Here is an 18,394-nt window from a genome sequence, read left to right as displayed (position 1 = left end):
CATAACAAATGAAATGTTTAAATTCATGGCCTACCACTACTGCTTGAATGATTACTTGATCTAGTGGTTAGTATATGAATTTGTTCATGAGCTAGTGAACCTAAGTACTTGACTTAATTTGGATTGCTAACAAGTGACAAGTACAACATCGACAAGATAACCCTTGCAAGAGGTGTGAAGAAGCTTATCATTGGATTCAAACCGGACTTGAAAGCTTAGGCAAATCAATTTAGTTCAAGTCAACCATAGAAGCTCATGATAGTAATAAGAGTACAAGCACTAAGACAACAATACAAATGGATATCTAGTTTGTATGTTTCAAGTGGTATCTAGACTCAAGTATTTTATCAAGATTTCATAAGTGATGTCTAGATCAACTCACAAGTGATATCCTATAAGTGGTACTCATGAAGATAGCAAATGTTCAAGAAATGGTCTTTATTGATAAATTAAACAAGTGGTTCTATACTAGAAGATTCTTTCAAATGGTATTCACTCCCTTCAAGTGGTATCTACACATAATGATGGTTCCACAAGTGATCCTCAACCTTAAGTGATCATCAAATGAAGAATGCATCCCTCAACTACAAAAGCTCAAGTATATCTAATGGATGACCCATGCTATCATATAGGGGGAGGTGTCACACAAATTAATATCAAGATCAAAGATCCTATGTGTGGTATCTCAAGAAGCCCTACACAAGTTACAATTGGTATCCTCAAGTGGTGTCATTTCAACAATCATGAAAGATATCCATAAAAAATGCAAGATTCAAGCCTCAACCATCTACCCTAAATACATACATTTGCATCAATGAGAAGCATACCTTTTATGGAAATTGATGATAAAGGAGGAGAGATTGTACAAAGATATAAGCCTCTATAGGGGGGAGAGATAAATTGTGTAAGGGGAGAGATAAGATATGAAAGCTTAGGAGGTTAGACATGAACATGGACAAAGAGGAAGCAACATTGGAGAAAAGAGAAGGATTAAAATTCTTGGACAATGAGAAGCACACAAGTAGGGGGGAGCAAGCTCATGAACTTTGAGTGATTGCATTTGATATGTGCATATTCATGTGCTTGCTTGTATTGCATAAATTTTTAAATTCAATATGCATGCTTGTGTGGTGTATGCTAGTTGTAGAACTTGGATGATGATTTGATAACTAGCATGCATAGGATGATAACTAGACACTTGGTATGTTTTTCAAGAAAAATGCTAGTACCTTGCTTTTAATGTTGATCTCACAAGGTATCTAGTGTTTTTTTATTGCCAAGTGATACCTAGTTAACCATGGTGCTAAGGATGAACTTAAAGGTGCAACTTCGATCGGTACACGCTTCAAAGGTTTATTCTATACACCTTAGCATCATTTTATAGTATTTACTCTCCCACATTTTTAATCTATGCATATGTGCGAACTTAAAGTCAAACACTCTAGCACATATGTAGGGGGAGCTAATACTATCATTTTGGGTTTGTGGTACTTGCCCAAAATCATTTTCATATGGTAAAATTGCTTGGGCAAGCAACATAAATCCAAAAGAGGTTAATTTCCATATCTTTGTAGAGTTGTCATCAATTACCAAAAAAGGGGAGATTGAAAGGTCCTTGTTTGGTTTTAGGTAATTGAGTGACAACTTAGGTGGACTAATTATGTTTATATGAGATACACAGGTGATTAGTCCATAGGTACATGTGTATGAGCAACATATGCCATGGAGGTGAAAATGGCTTGGAGATGTTGCAAAGCTCACACATGTGATGATGAAGGAGCTTATTGCACATGAGACATGACATTGAGTCATGTGATCAAGGTGGAGAAGATTAAGACAAGACTTGGCTTGATGGACCGGTTGCAAGCGTGAAGGGCAAGTCGAAGGCTTTGGAGTGATGGACCGCGTGGTGGTGAAGCTTGAGCAAGACTTGGCACCGATGGACAATGGCAACTGGTGAAGAGCAAGTGAAGTCAAGATCGGTGAACCAATATGATCACATGATGATATGAAGTGGATCATATCATTGTTGATCGTGTTGGTGCATGTGTTGCATCGATGTTGGAGGAGATGGAATGGAATGCGTAAGGCAAAGGTATAACCTAGGGCATTTCATTTCACCGGTCATAGGAGTGTAGAGAAGTTTATGACCGGGTTTAGGATAGATGGCCGTACTATCAAGAGGAGCAAACTTGTTTGCATATCGGTCATCTAAGTGCCACTCGAGTGATCTAACTTTGCATCGTCGCTAGGATTGAGTGGCGTGGCAAGTTGAGTGGCTAACCCTTTGGGAAATGATTGTGAAAAGCTAACACATATACACATGGTGGTGTACACTTGGTGGTGTTAGCACATTTACAAAGGAGATGAAGTTGGAGTTGATGTGGATCAACTTGGTGAAGAAAAGGAGTGAGTCGCGCTGGTTAGAGAGTGACCGGACGTGTCCAGTATGGTGACCGGACATGTCCGGTATTAACCGGCGAACTCAGTGACCGGACGTGTCCGGTGTGAATCTACATGGTCGGCGTTCTGTGAACAGTCGACCAGACACGTCCGGTCGGACCTGGGTGCTTACTGGACCTAGGTGCATGTGTTGACTCGACCAGACGCAGCGCCTTAGCGTCCGGTCATGTCTGCTTCTGCGTCCGGTGTGAGCGTCCGGTCGGACATGTCAGAGAGCCGTTGTGGCAACGGTGAAAGCTTTAGTTTGGTTTTGGTTAATTGATGAAACCCTAAGTGCTAACCTAGTTTATCAAGATGATTATGAGATAGGTAGCACTACTCCAAGTGATGAAGCAATGGCGAAGATCATGACAATGGTGATGGCATGGTGATGGTCAAATGCTTAGACTTGGAAAAGAAGAAAGAGAAAAACAAAAGGCTCAATGCAAAGGTATAAAATGTAGGAGCCATTTTGTTTTAGTGATCAAGACACTTAGTGAGTGTGATCACATTTAGGATAGATAGCCGTACTATTAAGAGGAGTGAAACTCGTATCAAAATACGGTTATCAAAGTGCCACTAGATGCTCTAATTCATTGCATATGCATTTAAGGATCTAGTGGAGTGCTAACACCCTTGAAAATGTTTGTGAAAATATGCTAACACATATGCACAAGGTGATACACTTAGTGGTTGACACATTTGAGCAAGGGTAAAGAAGTTAGAATTGAAATGGAGTTGGTCGAAGTGATGCTAGCGTCGGTCTACTGACCGGACGCTGGATCACTCTTCGACCGGATGATGATTGGCTACGTCCGATCGAACTAACGGATCTACATAGTATCTAGGGTATTGCACCGGATGCTAGTCTATGTTCCGGTCAAGGTGGACCGGACGCGTCCGGTCAAAGAAATACGCCTCGGGGAGCTTACTGGAAACGACCGGATGCTGGGGCTTCAGCGTCCGGTCAGTTTTGCCAAAGCGTCCAGTCAGCTTTGTAGCCGTTGAAATCTGACGAACAGCGTTTGAAGCTAGTGACACATGGCATAAATCAGTGGACTAGACGCTGAGGGTCAGGGTCCGGTCAGTATGACCGGAGCGTCTGGTCAGAGCACGTTTTGCCCAGTGAAGGGGTATAACGGCTCTATTCCATGGGGACTTCTATTTAAGCCCCATGGCCGACTGAAGCTCCAACTCTTGCACATTTTCATTGATATAGCAACCTTGTGAGCTTAGCCAAAGCCCTCCCACTCATCTCCATCATTGATCCATCATCATTGTGAGATTGGGAGAGAATCCAAGTGCATTGCTTGAGTGATTGCATCTAGAGGCACTTGGTATTCGTGTTGCGCTATGGATTTGCTTGTTACTCTTGGTGGTTGCCACCACCTAGATGGTTGGAGCAGCGGTGAAGGATCAGCACGAGTTGGTAAGTTTGTGGCCGCCTTTGGTGATTGTGAGGGGAGTTGTACCTTCCCCGGCGAAGTGCCAAAAGGTAACTCTAGTAAATTGCTTATGTCATTGAGTTACCTCACTTGTGGGTCGGTTCTTGCGGTGTCCTATCATGTGGACGAGGTTTGTGGAACACCTCTTAGCCGCCGAACTACCAAGTGTTGGTCGACACAACGGGGACGTAACGTGTTGGCAAGCATGTGAACCTCGGGAGAAAATCGATTGTCTCTTATCTTTGGCATTCTCCCGGTGATTGGCTTAATCTTCATATTGTGATTGGTTCATCCCCTACATGACGGTATAATCACCCTACTCACCTATTTACATTCTTGCAAACTAGTTGATACAAGCTCTTTAGTGTAATTAGAATTGAGAGCTTGCATTATTATTTATATTCATCTAGTTGAGCTCTTTAGAGTAGCGAGTTTGAGAGCTCTTAGTGAGTAGTTACATAGCAAGTTTGAGTGCCTAAGTAATCATTGCAACTAGAATTATTGGATATGTGGCTTGCAACCCTTGTAGAGCTAGAGCAAGTTTGCATTACGCTATTTGTTATACTAATCAAATTGCCCTAGTTGATTTGTAGATTTTAAATAGGCTATTCACCCCCTAGCCATATTAGGACCTTTCAAACGGCTAGTTTGAATGGGACACGTGGCGGTCAGGCGCTACCAGACACGTCTGGTATTGCGACCAGACGCGTCTGGTATGCACGTCCGGTGCTGTGTCCGGTGCAGCGTCCGGTCAGCCCGAAAAACACCTAGTGAAGGGGTAACGGCTAGTTTAGCCCTTGGGCTATAAATAGAAGTGGCCCTCGGCAATGGCTGTTGTTGAGCACCTAAGGGGACTTAGTGTCCATGCTTATGAGTGCTTGGGAGCCCTCCATCATATATATACATGATAGTGATCATTCGATTGTGTGAGTGAGCGATTCTAGTGCAATTGCATCGTGAGGTTGCATCGAGTGGCACTAGGTGATCGAGTTGCAAGCCGGTGGTGCTTGTTACTCTTAGAGGTTGCCACCTTCTAGATGGCTTGGTTGTGGTCTCCATCGAAGCCTGTAAGAAGCTTGTGCGGTGCTCCAGAGAAGAGCTTGTGAGGGGCATTGTGCTCGCCCCGCGGGAGCCATGAAGAGCAACTTTAGTAAAGCGTGTCATTGAGCTACCCTCACTTCCGGGGTAGGTTCTTGCGGCGCCCGACGTGCGGGCTTGGCGGGTGATGCCAATTAGCCGCCGAACCACCAAGTGAGCGGTCAACACAACGGGAACTAGCGTGTTGGCAAACACGTGAACCTCGGGAGAAAAATCATCGTGTCAACCTTGTTCTTCCCGTTGGTTTGCATCCCCGTTACATAAGCTTGCAATTACTTTCACATACATTAAGCTTGTGTAGTTGCTCTTATAATTAGATAGCTTGTGTAGCTTACTAGTTACCTTCTTGCTTGTGTAGCATAGAAGTAGCTCCCTTACGTGGCTAATTTGGTTTGTGTAACCTTGTTAGTCACATTACTTAGTTTGTATAGCTAAGTAATTACGCTCTCTAATTTGGCATTGGTTGCCTTGTTATTGAGCATTGCTAGTGAGCTTAGTTGGCTTTGTACTTTTGCTTACTAGCATGTGTAGGAGCTCCCTTGTTGCTTAAAGTACTAGTGTCATAGGTTTGTGTGACCTTGCTCCTAGAATTGGATAGGTGATCTCTTGCTAGCCCGTCATCTTTGTTGCTTAATTAGTATCTTTGAAAGGTGCTTGTGAATATAGATAGAGGGGTGTAGTCTTGGCTAGACCGATAATTATAATTCTGCATTTGTTTCGGTTAGCTAACGTGATTAGGTTTTAGAAAAGACTATTCACCCCACCTCTAGTCGCCATCTCGGCCCTTCACAGGGCGGGGCCGGGGCGGGGCGGCGCACCACCGGCCGGGGAGGGCAGAACCGGGCGCGGGCCGGTCGCGGCGGAGGTCCGGCGGCGCCGGTGGTCTGCAGCGGCGGAGCGGGGCCGGGGCGGGGCCGACTGTGGTGGAGGTCGGGCGGCGGTGGGGCGGGGCCGGGGCGGGGCCAGGGTAGGGTGGCGCACCACCGGTCGGGGAAGGGAGAACCGGACACGGTCCGGCTGCGGCGGGGCGGGGCCAGGGCGCGCGGCTGGAGGGAGAGCGTGGGAGAGTGGGAGCGGGCCGGCCGACCCGCTAGGGTTAAGTGGGGTGGCCCTTTGCCGAGTGCCGAGATGCGGGCACTCGGCAAAGAAATTCAGGGGTTCTTTTATTCCAAAAAATAAAAAATCTAAATATTCTTTGCCGAGTGCTGCAAGCCAAGCACTCGACAAAGATGTTCCTTTGCCGAGTGCCAATTTCGATACTCAGCAAAGTATTTTTATTTTCAAATTTTTTTGTGGCATTTATACAGTACCTTGAAGCACATGTTCCAATTTAGAACTTTTCTATGACTTTTTGGTATATTTTTTAATTTTTTTATGTTTACTTGATTTTTTCTCGAAAAAGTAAATTTGAACTGGAGGTGCATGAAATATTGGAATTTAGCGATTCAAAAAATGGTATTCATGTTTTTAATGTATTTTGAGGCCGTGTGCAGGGACATTCGTGAAATTTCGAACATCTGTTTCACGAAACATGACCACCAACTTGTTAAAAAAGTGTTTTTAATTATATAAAATGCAAACAAAGTCTGAAAATCATGAAACTTGTCGAGGTGTCGTGTCATCGCATGTAGAGGCTGGGGTAAAAAATTTAGAAGTTTTTGAGCAAGTTGATGTCTGGGTTTTAGGCATCGTAGGTTTTAGGCATCGTACGTCACAACTTGCTCGGAAACTTCTAAATTTTTTTACCACAACCTCTACATGTGATGACACGATACCTCGATAAGTTTCATGATTTTCAGACTTCGTTTGCATTTTATATAATTAAAAACACTTTTTTAACAAGTTGGTGGTCATGTTTCGTGAAACAGATGTTCGAAATTTCACGAATGTCCCTGCACACGGCCTCAAAATACACTCAAAAACGTTAATACCATTTTTTAAATCGCTAAATTCCAATATTTCATACACCTGCAGTTCAAATTTACTTTTTCGAGAAAATTTCAAGTAAACATAAAAAATTTAAAAAATATACGAAAAAGTCATAGAAAAGTTTCAAATTGGAACATGTGCTTCAAGGTACTGTATAAATGCCACAGAAAAAATTTGAAAACAAAAAAAATAAAAATACTTTACCGAGTGTCAGAATCGGCACTCAGCAAAGGAACCTCTTTGCCGAGTGCCAGGCTTGCAGCACTCGGCAAAGACAGCACGTTTGCCGAGTGTTAACGGCCAACACTCGGCAAAGGATGACAGAGGGGCCACCGGCGTCGCCTGAGGTATTTTGCCGAGGGTTATTCTTTGCCGAGTGCTTGACACTCGGCAAAGAGGACGTTTGCCGAGTGTCCATCTTTGCCGAGTGTTTGGCACTCGGCAAAGACGGCCTTTGCCAAGTGCGGCACTCGGTAAACTGTCTCTTTGTCGAGTGCCCGTGTTTCGACACTCGGCAAAGCGCCGAGCACTCGGCAAAGAGCGCGTCTCCCGTAGTGTAAATAAGGGATTTTCTCTTTTGTAGCTGGTAACCCCAGTATTACTTTGTATGGCACCTTGCTTTCTAAATTAAAAGGCAGGGTAGAAAAACCTTGATGGTAAAAGTTTAAATATGTTAACTGTAAGGAACCTAATAATAATAGAAGCTTTTTTTATGTGTGCGTGAATTTGGTGCAGTAGGAGGATATATATATATGAGGATGATATGTGTGGAGGAAAATATGCATGGACAAGTGGGGATTTATTTCAATATTTTGATTTTGGGAATAGGTCGAATTGTTTGATCAATTTAATTAATTTGTGCTAGGAACAAGGCAACAAATCTTGATTTTGTTCCCTTTTTTCTAGCAAATTAGGATCAACTCCTTGATTTAGTGTCTCGGAAGTCAGGATTCAAATATAGCAATCATAAGGTATGATGGCCCTGTTCGCTTGTCTTATAATCCGTACTTTTCGGCTTATCTTTTCAGTCGGAACAATGTTTTTCTCTCAAAACAAATTAGTCGGAATAGTGTTCAGCTTGTTTTTTCAGCGAAGAGCGAACGGGACCGATGAATGAAACTCAAGGACTAGGGCTGTCTAGATTTTTATATTAGCGCAAATTAAAAGAGTTTACAGATATGGATAAGACTCCATTTCAAGCAAGAATTCATAGCAGATTGTTCCACTGCTGTGAGGTTATATGAAGGAATTCAACTTCTTAATTAATGATTAATGATACACCCAACCGAAAAAAAACTTGGACTGAACTCAAACATCTTTTCTAGCGCTAGAGATGTTATATCTCTTTTTTTTGTGGCTTATAGAGATGTTATATCTTAGACATTTCAAACGAAGCATGCCGGTCCAACAAACGCTTGCACATTTCCTGTTGAACTGAAGAAGCATATTCAGTGTTGTCAAGGTGCAAGAAAGCCACAGCAGCTGCTCCATGAATATACGTATACTGCGCTCGTGCTATATATATTTCATCAATCTCGACGCTTTAAAGAAAAAGAACCACAAACGCTAGCTTGCAGCACTCAAGCATGCAGCAGCGAGCCAGCCACTGCCACACTACACGCAGATTATTATGAACACGTACGCATGCAAAGCCAAATCCAGATGGTTCAGTGGGCATGGGCAAGAAGGGGGAAAAACGCATCGAATCCGGGTGAGGACGACGGATTCAGAGGCTCCTGGCGATCATCTCCTGACACCGGTCGTACGACTCCTGCTTCTCCAGCAAGAAGTTGGCACGGCACCTCGCGATGAACTGCTCCGCTAGCCGGTCGATCTCGTTCCCGCCGGCGGCGGCGCCGTCGACGTCGGAGTCGTTTTCCTCCCCTTCGTCGTCGTCATCCTCCACGACCACCACCTCGTCCGGCATCTCCTCCTCGAGCCAGCGCAGGTACCCGCAGTACTCGCCGGGAGCCGCCGCCGCCGTCGCGGGGACGACAACCGCGTTCCACACCGACTCGTAGGACGGGTACACGTGGTAGTCCACGTCCAGCGCCATCTCGGCCGCGGTCCGAGCTGGCGACAGGCCGCCGCCGCCGGACCAGGTGAGATGCGGCGGCGTCTTCGCGAAACCGCCGCCGCCATGCCTGCTGCTGCTCCTCCTCTTCTTCGCGCGGTGCTGCTGCAGCTGCTTCCTCCGCCGCCGCCGCGTGCCCCACTTGGTCTTGCCGAGGGCGTCGAGGAGCGCGGACTTGACCCGGGCGAGGGCGCGCAGCACGCGGCCGAACCGCGGGTACACGTGCGACTGCAGGATCGTGCTGATCTTTGGCGAGATGCCGCTGGAGCTCGGGCGGAGCAGCGCCTCCATGTAGAGGAGTCGAGCTAGCTGGACGGCCGGAAGAATGGTGGCGCTGGCACGGCGGTGGAGAGATGGAGATGGTGGCTGAGGGTGGAGGTGTGTGCCAATCGACGGCGGCTGCCGGTAGTGCTAGTCCAGGACCTTTATAAGGACCAGCCTCCTCGTGTACGGAAATGTACGTGTCACCGAGACACCGACTCACTGTGGCCTCCGCAGCGTCGCGTCGCAGCGATGCCACCGTATCTCCGTAGGGCGGAAACAGATATTATATCTATTATTTATCGGATAATATATCGTTAGTTTATGACGTTGCACTTGCATGGTAAGCAGTATATATTTCTGCTTCGGAAAATGGAATGCAGGGTTTAATTTGATCGGTCAATCAGGAATTCAGGATATCGTGATATCGTAGGCGTCCTAATTAATTGGATTTGGAGATCTTGTTAGAAATATCTCTGCATGCACTGGTGTTGTCTTCGATCAGCTATGGAAATGGAAATTTGGACTTAGCGATGGGAAGTGCGAGTTATCATCGCGCTTAGGCCATTTTTTTTTGGAAATAAATTATCCCCTTCATCACCAATCTATATGTATCGAGAGGATCATCAAGCAAGAACTTAGGTGATTTAGCCAATTACTAGTAGATTATAGTGCACACAATGGAATATGGAATAATTATGGATCTTGCGAACAACTCAGCTCTAGTTGATCGTGTTTATCCTATTAGCATTTTTGTACGTTTATTAATAACGTGAACATGATGAGCTGCAGCAATGTTCAGTGTTGTTTGGCCGTGCAAATTAAAAATGTACGTTCGTAGAAAAACGAAACCGTGGTGCACATGCACGTACACACCAGACCAGGAATGTGGAATGTCTATGACTCCCCTCCTCGGTGAAGCCTTTTGTTTTGCTAATTGCTAAAGACAAATGGACTTTCCTCGCAAGAAAAAAGAAGAAGAAGAGACAAATGGATTGATCAGCATCGGTTCAGAAAAATACGAGAAGATTGCACTACCGTCTGATCAACTCTGAACAATAATAGTGCTGCTGCTCTTAGAATTAACATCATGTATATATGGTGTCACTATCTGCAAGTTGGATTAGGGGCTCAGCTGCAGCTCGAATGCTTGATAGCATTGTGTGCAGAACAGCTGGACCCCCTGGCTTGACGAAGCAAACAAGCAGCATCAAGCGGCCATCCTCGCTGTGATTTATCCCGTTTCAGCCTTTCAGGAGCAGCAGGAGCAGAGCAAGGAGGACGAAGAGTTTCTCCTCCACGGAACGTTGCGTGGCTTCTGCACACTGCCTGTTATGAACCCTTGTGGTCTGCATTCTCCAATCCAATGAGCTCTGGTCTGTTCACACTTTAGAGGACACCGAGGATCCAACCTGGCCAGCCAGCTCCTGTCTTCTTCTTCCTCCTCCTGGCCACTTCGGTTCGTTGCGGCCAGTCGTCGAGTGACAAGAGATCGACGCCATGCATGCATGCATTACTGGCCGCGCTGCTTGCTGTGCATGCATGGATGGATGCGTGCACTTTTGGGCGCTCATGCGCCTTGCGTGCGTGCGAGAGGCCCTGCAAATCCAGTTGTTAGGATACTCGCTCGCGCGCGCGCGCATGCATGCGATGGCTCGCTCCCGCCAAGTGCCATGCATGGAAGCGAATGCGAACTTGCGAAGCGGCCGGCCGGAGCCATCAATCATTCGTGAGCTGATGTTGCTTGGGCGCAACGGCGGGAGGGATCCCATTGCATCACCAGTGGATTCGTGAGTCGGACCTGCACCGGATCGGCGTCGGCGAGGTCCATCGATCATGTCATGCGCTCGCTCGCTCACTGATGGCTGCCGGCCTGCCGCTGCCGCTGCGGGCAGGCCACTGTGCGCGGCGCACGCCACGGTTGTACGTTCACACGGCAGCGCGCGCGCGTACGCCGAGGGACCAGACGAGGAATCCATCTAGAACGTCGCAGGGAACCTGCTCTACCTGCTGCATTGCCAACGGACCAGAGGTCCCCTCGTTGCTTCGAGTCAGTACGTTGTGATCTGACGACAGAATTCTCCTCCATTATTACATGATGAGAGAGAGAGAGATGAAATAGAGAGGTCCCTGTCCGGGCCGCTACCAGAAGGATGTAGGCCTCAAGTAGCACACGTTTGTTTCTGAGAAATTTTTTATTTTTTAAATGAAATAATTTTCTACTAAATAAAAAATTACTAAAATACATTCTATCGCTAATTGAAGTGACAGGATTGAAAACAGCAAATTCTACCACTAACTATATATTATTCCCTCAGTTTTAAATTATAAAACGTTTTGACTTTTCTAAGTACATAATTTTTACTATATCACTTAGATCTACATATAGTAAGAATAATATATATGTACAAAAGTCAAAACGTCATATACTTTAGAACAAAGGAAGTACTTTTTTTAAAGACAACTTTTACGTACGGAAATGAAGTTATATACGAAAATTCTAGCCCATCAAGATCTATAACTCTATTAGTTCATGATTCTTTTATATCCATCATTTTGCACCTAATATATAGTCGAAAAATGTTGTGAGTTAAAAAGTTATATAACTCAATGAGCATGATTCATGTAAAAAAATGTTATCATATAAGCCTATACCAAAAAAATTACAAATTTTTAGGTATATATGACTTATGAAGGGAGAGAAGAAATCACTGGATCTGTCCACTTACTAGCACAATATATCTTAGAAAACCGATAGCTTTTAATATAACCTTGTATAGGGATAGAATTTACATGAATGTTCCTGTGCTCAGTGAGATCTACAATTTTGTATCTCATATAACCTTTTTAGCCAATTTGATGTCAAACTAATTTATATAGTGTCTAGATCTAGCATAGAAATGGCTTTAGATGAAATGGTCATGAACTATAAAGTTTTATATGCTTAAAATTTTCAAATAACTATTAACTACATTGAAGCTTATATATATACATAAAAGTTATGATCTTTTGAGATTCACACAGGAAGGGAACTATTGGGGCACACCCACTTCAATTGGCGGGAGGAGTTTTTTTTTTACAATTTTTCGAAAGGGCCAATTGTTTTTTAAAAGACGAAATTAAATAAAATAAAAGTATCGAAATAAAAAAAATCTTACTCCGCTGGCCTAGCTGGGCTTCTCGGCCCCGTGAACGTGACAACCACAACCAGCAACCACCATATAAGCCCATACAAGCCCATCACTACCATGGATTTGGGCCGAATCTTTTTTCATGAAGGATCTGAGATTCTGGGGTATCATACAGCCCAAAGTCCAAACCCAAACCCCAATAAAGGCACAAACTAATCCAACCCTACCTTCTCCTCCACACCAGCGCTAGCTAGTTCCTAGCGACTACGCACGGCCGCCGCCGCCGCCGTCCCACGCACGCGGCAGCCGCGGCACGTTCTCCAGGTCGCACCGACGTCCGACGAAGAAGAGGGCCCGGGGGGCGCTGGCGCGCATCGCGAGTACCCTCGCCGGCAAGAATCTTTGCAAGCGGACCCTCGAGCTCGTGCGTCTAGGTTCGTCATACTTGTCTGTTGGTCCTGTTCGATTATTACGTGCCCGTTTTCGGTTCTGAGTTTCTTCTTGTCCCGCCGTGATGATTGATTGTGGGCGAATTTGCAGCCTCGGAGGACAAGTTGCTGAACCGAGGAATCAAGGACGTCGTCAGGAGCATCTGCTGCGTGAACGGAGGGTTAGTTGTTTTTTCAGTCCTTTTCCCTGCTTGTTCAGTGCTTGGTCACTTGTAATTGCCTATTTGGTAATGTATAGTAAGTCCCAATGATCGCTAGGGCAGTTCAGTTCGTGGCCATAAGCACTTAAGCAGATGTCATACTAAGATTTTATGCATCTTTCTCTTTTAGGAAACACATCATTGCCAATGAATCAGCAAATCACCCTAGAACTAGTAGTATTTATATTGTAATTCATGCAGGTTTTGAACTTAGACCTTTCACATGTAATATATATGTGTATTGTACTTGTGGTTATTTTGTGTTTCTATATACCGAATTTCTTGGCAAATGTCCTAGCTTCTCCTTGTGGGGTTGTACAGGGCTGTCTTGTTGTCATTGATCTGCTTGTTGATTGCCTTGGTGGGGTGGTTTCTAGCGTGAGCGTGGTGGAGAGGAGAGGGAGTGATCTCCATCCGCAACCGCAACCTTGCTGTGACGGGTAGTTGAGTTCATCCATTTCATTGGATTCCTTTGCTGGGTGGATGTGACTTCATTCATGTGGCAAATAAACTTGGACAAAAAATATCGAAGAACTCTTGCCATGTGGATGATAGGGACAGAATTATCAGTAGCAGTCCTTTCATGTGCCAAACAAATTTGGGGTTAGACTGAATCGAACTGAACTGCTTGCCTCATGTTATATCTGTAGCCGTCTCGCTTCCTAGAAGTTGGGGTTGGGCGGGGGGACAGTTTCTGATGTTATACTTTGTTCGGAAATAAATGTGTATTCCTGTTTTTCTCATGTGCCTGTTAGCTTCTCCATTTCTTTACACTTCAGATATCAGCTCTGTGATGGTTTACTTCTTTAAAAAAATATAAATGCTTGTATCTGTATGTTTCATACATCTGTTAGTCCTTCTCTTCTTTACACTTGAGATATGGAATATGGATTCAGTTGAACTACAATCAAATTGTGATGGTATACCTTGTATGTTTCATGCTCCTGTTAGCACTATCTGTATGTTTCATGCTCCTGTTAGCACTTTTCTTTTTGAGTTACTGATGTGAATTTGGTTGAGTTAGTATCAAATTATGATTTTATATTTCATTCATCTGTTAGCTTCTTCTCTTCTTTACAAGCGGTAGAGTCTTACCGCCTGTGACCGGAAGGTCCCGGGTTCGAGTCGCGGTCTCCTCGCATTGCACAGGCGAGGGTAGGACTTGCCACTGACACCCTTCCCCAGACCCCGCACAGAGCGGGAGCTCTCTGCACTGGGTACAACCTTTATATTTCATTCAAAATAGATGCTAAGTATTTTTCATGCATCTGTTAGCTCTCTTTTTTTACACCTAAGATATGAATTCAGTCGAGTTAACATGAGATTGTGATGCTATACTTCGTTCAAAAATAAATGTTTGTTTCTGTATGTTTCATGCCTTTGTTAGCTCTTCTTTCTTTTACACTTCAGATATGAATTTAGTTGAGTTAAAAGAATCAATTTGAGACGCTGGCCTTTGACATTCTTTTTTGTTGATATTCCAGGAAAATGTCAACGAATCCTGATGAGCCTAAGAGTCGTGCCCGGACAGACTTTTTGCTCAACAATGAATCAGAGGTTCAGAAGTTTTGGGATGAGAACAAGGTTTTTGAGGCTGATCCTGGCAATGAGCCTCCAAGCCCCGGGGAAAAATTCTTTGGGAACTTTCCATACCCTTACATGAATGGCTTGCTGCATCTGGGCCATGCCTTCTCGTTGTCCAAGCTTGAGTTCGGTGCTGCATACCACAGGCTTCGTGGCTCCAATGTCCTTTTGCCTTTTGCTTTCCACTGCACTGGAATGCCCATCAAGGCCTCAGCTGATAAGCTTGCTAGGGAAATCCAACAATATGGATATCCTCCGGTGTTTCCCGTGGCAGAGGGTTCTAGTGTTGCAGTAGCAGATGCTATCCAAGCTGACCAGGCTGATGTTGTTGCCCCGGATAAGTTTAAGGGGAAGAAGTCCAAGGCTACTGCAAAGGCTGGTGCACAAAAGTACCAGTGGGAGATCATGAAGAGCTTTGGTCTAGATGATGAAGAAATTGCCAGATTTCAAGATCCTTATCACTGGTTGACTCACTTCCCTCCATTGGCAAAGGAGGTTCTCCAGAAATTTGGCTTGGGTTGTGACTGGAGGAGGTCATTCATAACTACTGACATGAATCCGTACTATGATGCTTTTGTTAAGTGGCAGATGAGGAAGCTGAAGAAATTGGGCAAGGTTGTCAAAGACATGAGGTACACGATCTACTCTCCGTTGGATGGCCAACCTTGTGCTGATCATGATAGGGCAACAGGTGAAGGTGTGCAGCCACAAGAATACGTCTTGATTAAAATGGAGGTGATATCACCTTTTCCTCCCAAGCTGAAGGCGTTGGAAGGGAGGAAGGTATATTTGGCAGCTGCTACACTAAGACCTGAGACGATGTATGGACAGACAAATTGCTGGGTCCTTCCTGATGGAATGTATGGTGCTTTTGAGATCAACGACACTGATGTCTTCATCCTTACAGCCAGGTCTGCTCTTAATCTTGCATACCAACACCTATCCAGGGTCCCTGAAAAACCAACCTGCTTATGTGAGCTGTCTGGCACTGATTTGATTGGTTTGCCACTGAAATCTCCTCTTGCCTTCAATGAAACCATATATGCTCTTCCAATGCTCACTGTCTTGACTGACAAAGGTACTGGCATTGTGACTAGTGTTCCTAGTGATTCACCTGATGATTTCATGGCACTGCAAGATTTAGTCGCAAAGCCAGCACTGAGAGCAAAGTATGGAGTGAAAGATGAGTGGGTTCTTCCTTATGAGATTATACCAATAATCCACATTCCTGAATTTGGAGACAAGTCAGCAGAGAAGGTTTGTCATGATCTTAAGATTAAAAGCCAGAACGACAAGGAGAAGCTTGCTGAAGCAAAAAGAATGACATATCTGAAGGGATTTACTGATGGAACAATGATTGTAGGTGAGTTCAGTGGTAGAAAGGTTCAAGAAGCGAAGCCACTGATTAAAAGCAAGCTTTTGGAAGAAGGCACAGCCGTCTTGTATAGTGAGCCGGAGAAGAAGGTCATGTCTAGATCTGGTGATGAATGTGTTGTTGCCCTCACTGATCAGTGGTACATAACTTATGGTGAGGCTGAATGGAAGCAGAAGGCAGTCAAATGTTTGGACCGCATGGATACATTCTCAACTGAAACCCGTAATGGTTTTGAACACACATTGGGCTGGCTGAACCAGTGGGCTTGTTCGCGTTCTTTTGGCCTTGGTACTCGAATCCCATGGGATGAGCAGTTCCTTGTAGAATCTCTTTCTGATTCAACCCTATACATGGCTTATTATACAGTTGCACATCATTTGCAAAATGGTAATATGTATGGGAAAGAAATATCTTCAGTAAGGCCAGAAGAAATGACGGATGAAGTCTGGGATTTTGTGTTTTGTGATGGTCCAGCACCAAAAAGTGACATCCCTGCTGCTCTGTTGAACAAAATGAAGCAGGAATTTGAGTACTGGTACCCGTTTGATATCCGTGTGTCTGGTAAAGACCTTATTCAAAACCATCTGACATTCTGCATATACAATCATACAGCACTTCTTCCTGAGCACCATTGGCCTCTTGGTTTCCGCTGCAATGGGCATCTTATGCTTAATTCTGAAAAAATGTCCAAGTCCACAGGGAATTTCTTAACTCTCGAAGATGCCATCAAAAAGTACTCTTCTGATGCCACTCGATTTGCCCTTGCTGATGCTGGCGATGGTGTGGATGATGCAAACTTTGTCACTGAAACTGCAAATTCTGCTGTGATGAGGCTCACAAAAGAAATTTCATGGATGGAAGAGGTTACAGATGCTGAATCTAAATTAAGAGCGGGGCCGCCCACTACATATGCTGACCGTGTGTTTGAAAATGAGATGAACATTGCAATCATAGAAACTGAGAAGAGCTACAATGCTTTCATGTTCAGAGCCGCCCTGACGTCTGGCTTTTATGACCTCCAATCGGCTAGAGATGAGTACAGGCTCTCTTGCGGTGCAGCAGGGATGAACCGTGATCTGTTGTGGCGATTTATGGATGTCCAGACCAGGTTCATCACCCCCATCTGCCCGCACTACGCTGAGCACGTGTGGCAGAAGATCATGAAGAAAGAAGGCTTTGCAATAAAAGCTGGCTGGCCAGTCGCAGACACCCCAGATCCTACGCTGAGAATTGCAAATAAATACTTGCAGGATTCCATAGTTTCGTTCAGGAAGCTGCTTCAGAAGCAAGAGTCTGGTTCCAAGAAGCCTAAGAAGGGAGCTGCACCAGCACCTCCAGCCGAGGAAAAGAAGATGAGCATTGGCCTTATATATGTGGATGAGCACTACTCTGGCTGGAAAGAGCAGTGCTTGAGGGTGCTGCAGTCCAAGTTCGACAGCCAAAGTCGCTCCTTCGCACCTGATAAGGAAATAGCAGAAGCTCTGAAGGAGTGTCCCATCGGGCAGGAAATGAACTTGAAGCAAGTTCAGAAGCTGTGCATGCCCTTCATAAAAAAAAAGAAGGACGAGGCATTGGAGGTTGGTCCTCAGGTGTTGGACTTGAAGCTTCCGTTTGGTGAGATGGATGTTCTCCGGGAGAACATGGAGCTGATCAAGAGGCAGCTGGGCCTTGAGCAAGTCGAGGTGCTCTCGGCGTCCGACGAAGCCGCTCGCGCTAAGGCCGGTGAGCATGTTTCGCTGCTGGAGAAAAACGCACCTGGTGTCCCCATCGCCATCTTCCTCAGCAGACAGGGCTGAAAGCTGAGCTTGCACCATTGCTAATAGTCCGAGCGTATGGCCCTTTTCTTATTATTTTGCCGCACATTTAAGAGTCGGATGTTAAAAAGATTGAGCACTTACAGTAGCCTTTTGTTTTGGTGAGACCAGCTTCGTGTCTGTCAACAGATTGTCCTTTGGTTTGGTGAAACTAGCGTCGTTTTTCTGTCAACAGCTTATGTTATCCTTTGTCTGGGGAAACCAGTTTTGTTATTGTCAACATAGTATGTTAAGGTGATGCGGCTTTACTTCATTATGATCTGGTGTGTTGATTTCTATGGTCAGTTTATGTGCAGAAATATAGGCGAAAGCTCATGATGATCACATCTTGAGTAACAAGGTACAATTCCTAAGTTGCTTGCTATAGCCAGCCGTCCATCTGACATCCTCTTGGATACACACTAGTACTAGTATTTATCTACTCTGATAAGATAGCATGTAGTACTAGAATGTACGCAGGTTTCGATTCCACCAGTATATGTATGTGTGACGGTGGAGCAGATGCTCCGACTGCTAATTCCGCGAACTTGTGTCAAGACAACCCGAGAAATAGCTGAAAAATTACACCTAAATGCAAAGGATTTAAAGAAAT

General features: G+C 44.9%; 2 protein-coding genes across 2 annotated transcripts; one reads left to right on the top strand and one right to left on the bottom strand.

Moving 5' to 3' along the window:
- Nucleotides 1-8,347: 8,347 nt before the first annotated feature.
- LOC136495224 (uncharacterized) lies at nt 8,348-9,371 on the bottom strand. The gene has a single exon (XM_066491211.1). It carries the CDS (start codon nt 9,277-9,279, stop codon nt 8,641-8,643), a length of 639 nt encoding a protein of 212 aa, XP_066347308.1. The 5' UTR covers nt 9,280-9,371; the 3' UTR covers nt 8,348-8,640.
- A 3,248-nt stretch (nt 9,372-12,619) lies between these two features.
- On the top strand, nt 12,620-18,058 carry LOC136497888 (leucine--tRNA ligase, cytoplasmic-like). Its single transcript, XM_066493768.1, has 3 exons — nt 12,620-12,814; nt 12,921-12,990; nt 14,514-18,058. Exon 3 carries the CDS (start codon nt 14,518-14,520, stop codon nt 17,782-17,784), a length of 3,267 nt encoding a protein of 1,088 aa, XP_066349865.1. The 5' UTR covers nt 12,620-12,814; nt 12,921-12,990; nt 14,514-14,517; the 3' UTR covers nt 17,785-18,058.
- The last annotated feature ends 336 nt before the right edge of the window (nt 18,059-18,394 follow it).

Source organism: Miscanthus floridulus, chromosome 12 (genome assembly GCF_019320115.1).
Source record: "Miscanthus floridulus cultivar M001 chromosome 12, ASM1932011v1, whole genome shotgun sequence".
Lineage (NCBI taxonomy): Eukaryota > Viridiplantae > Streptophyta > Magnoliopsida > Poales > Poaceae > Miscanthus > Miscanthus floridulus.
This window is presented reverse-complemented; position numbering and strand designations above follow the sequence as displayed.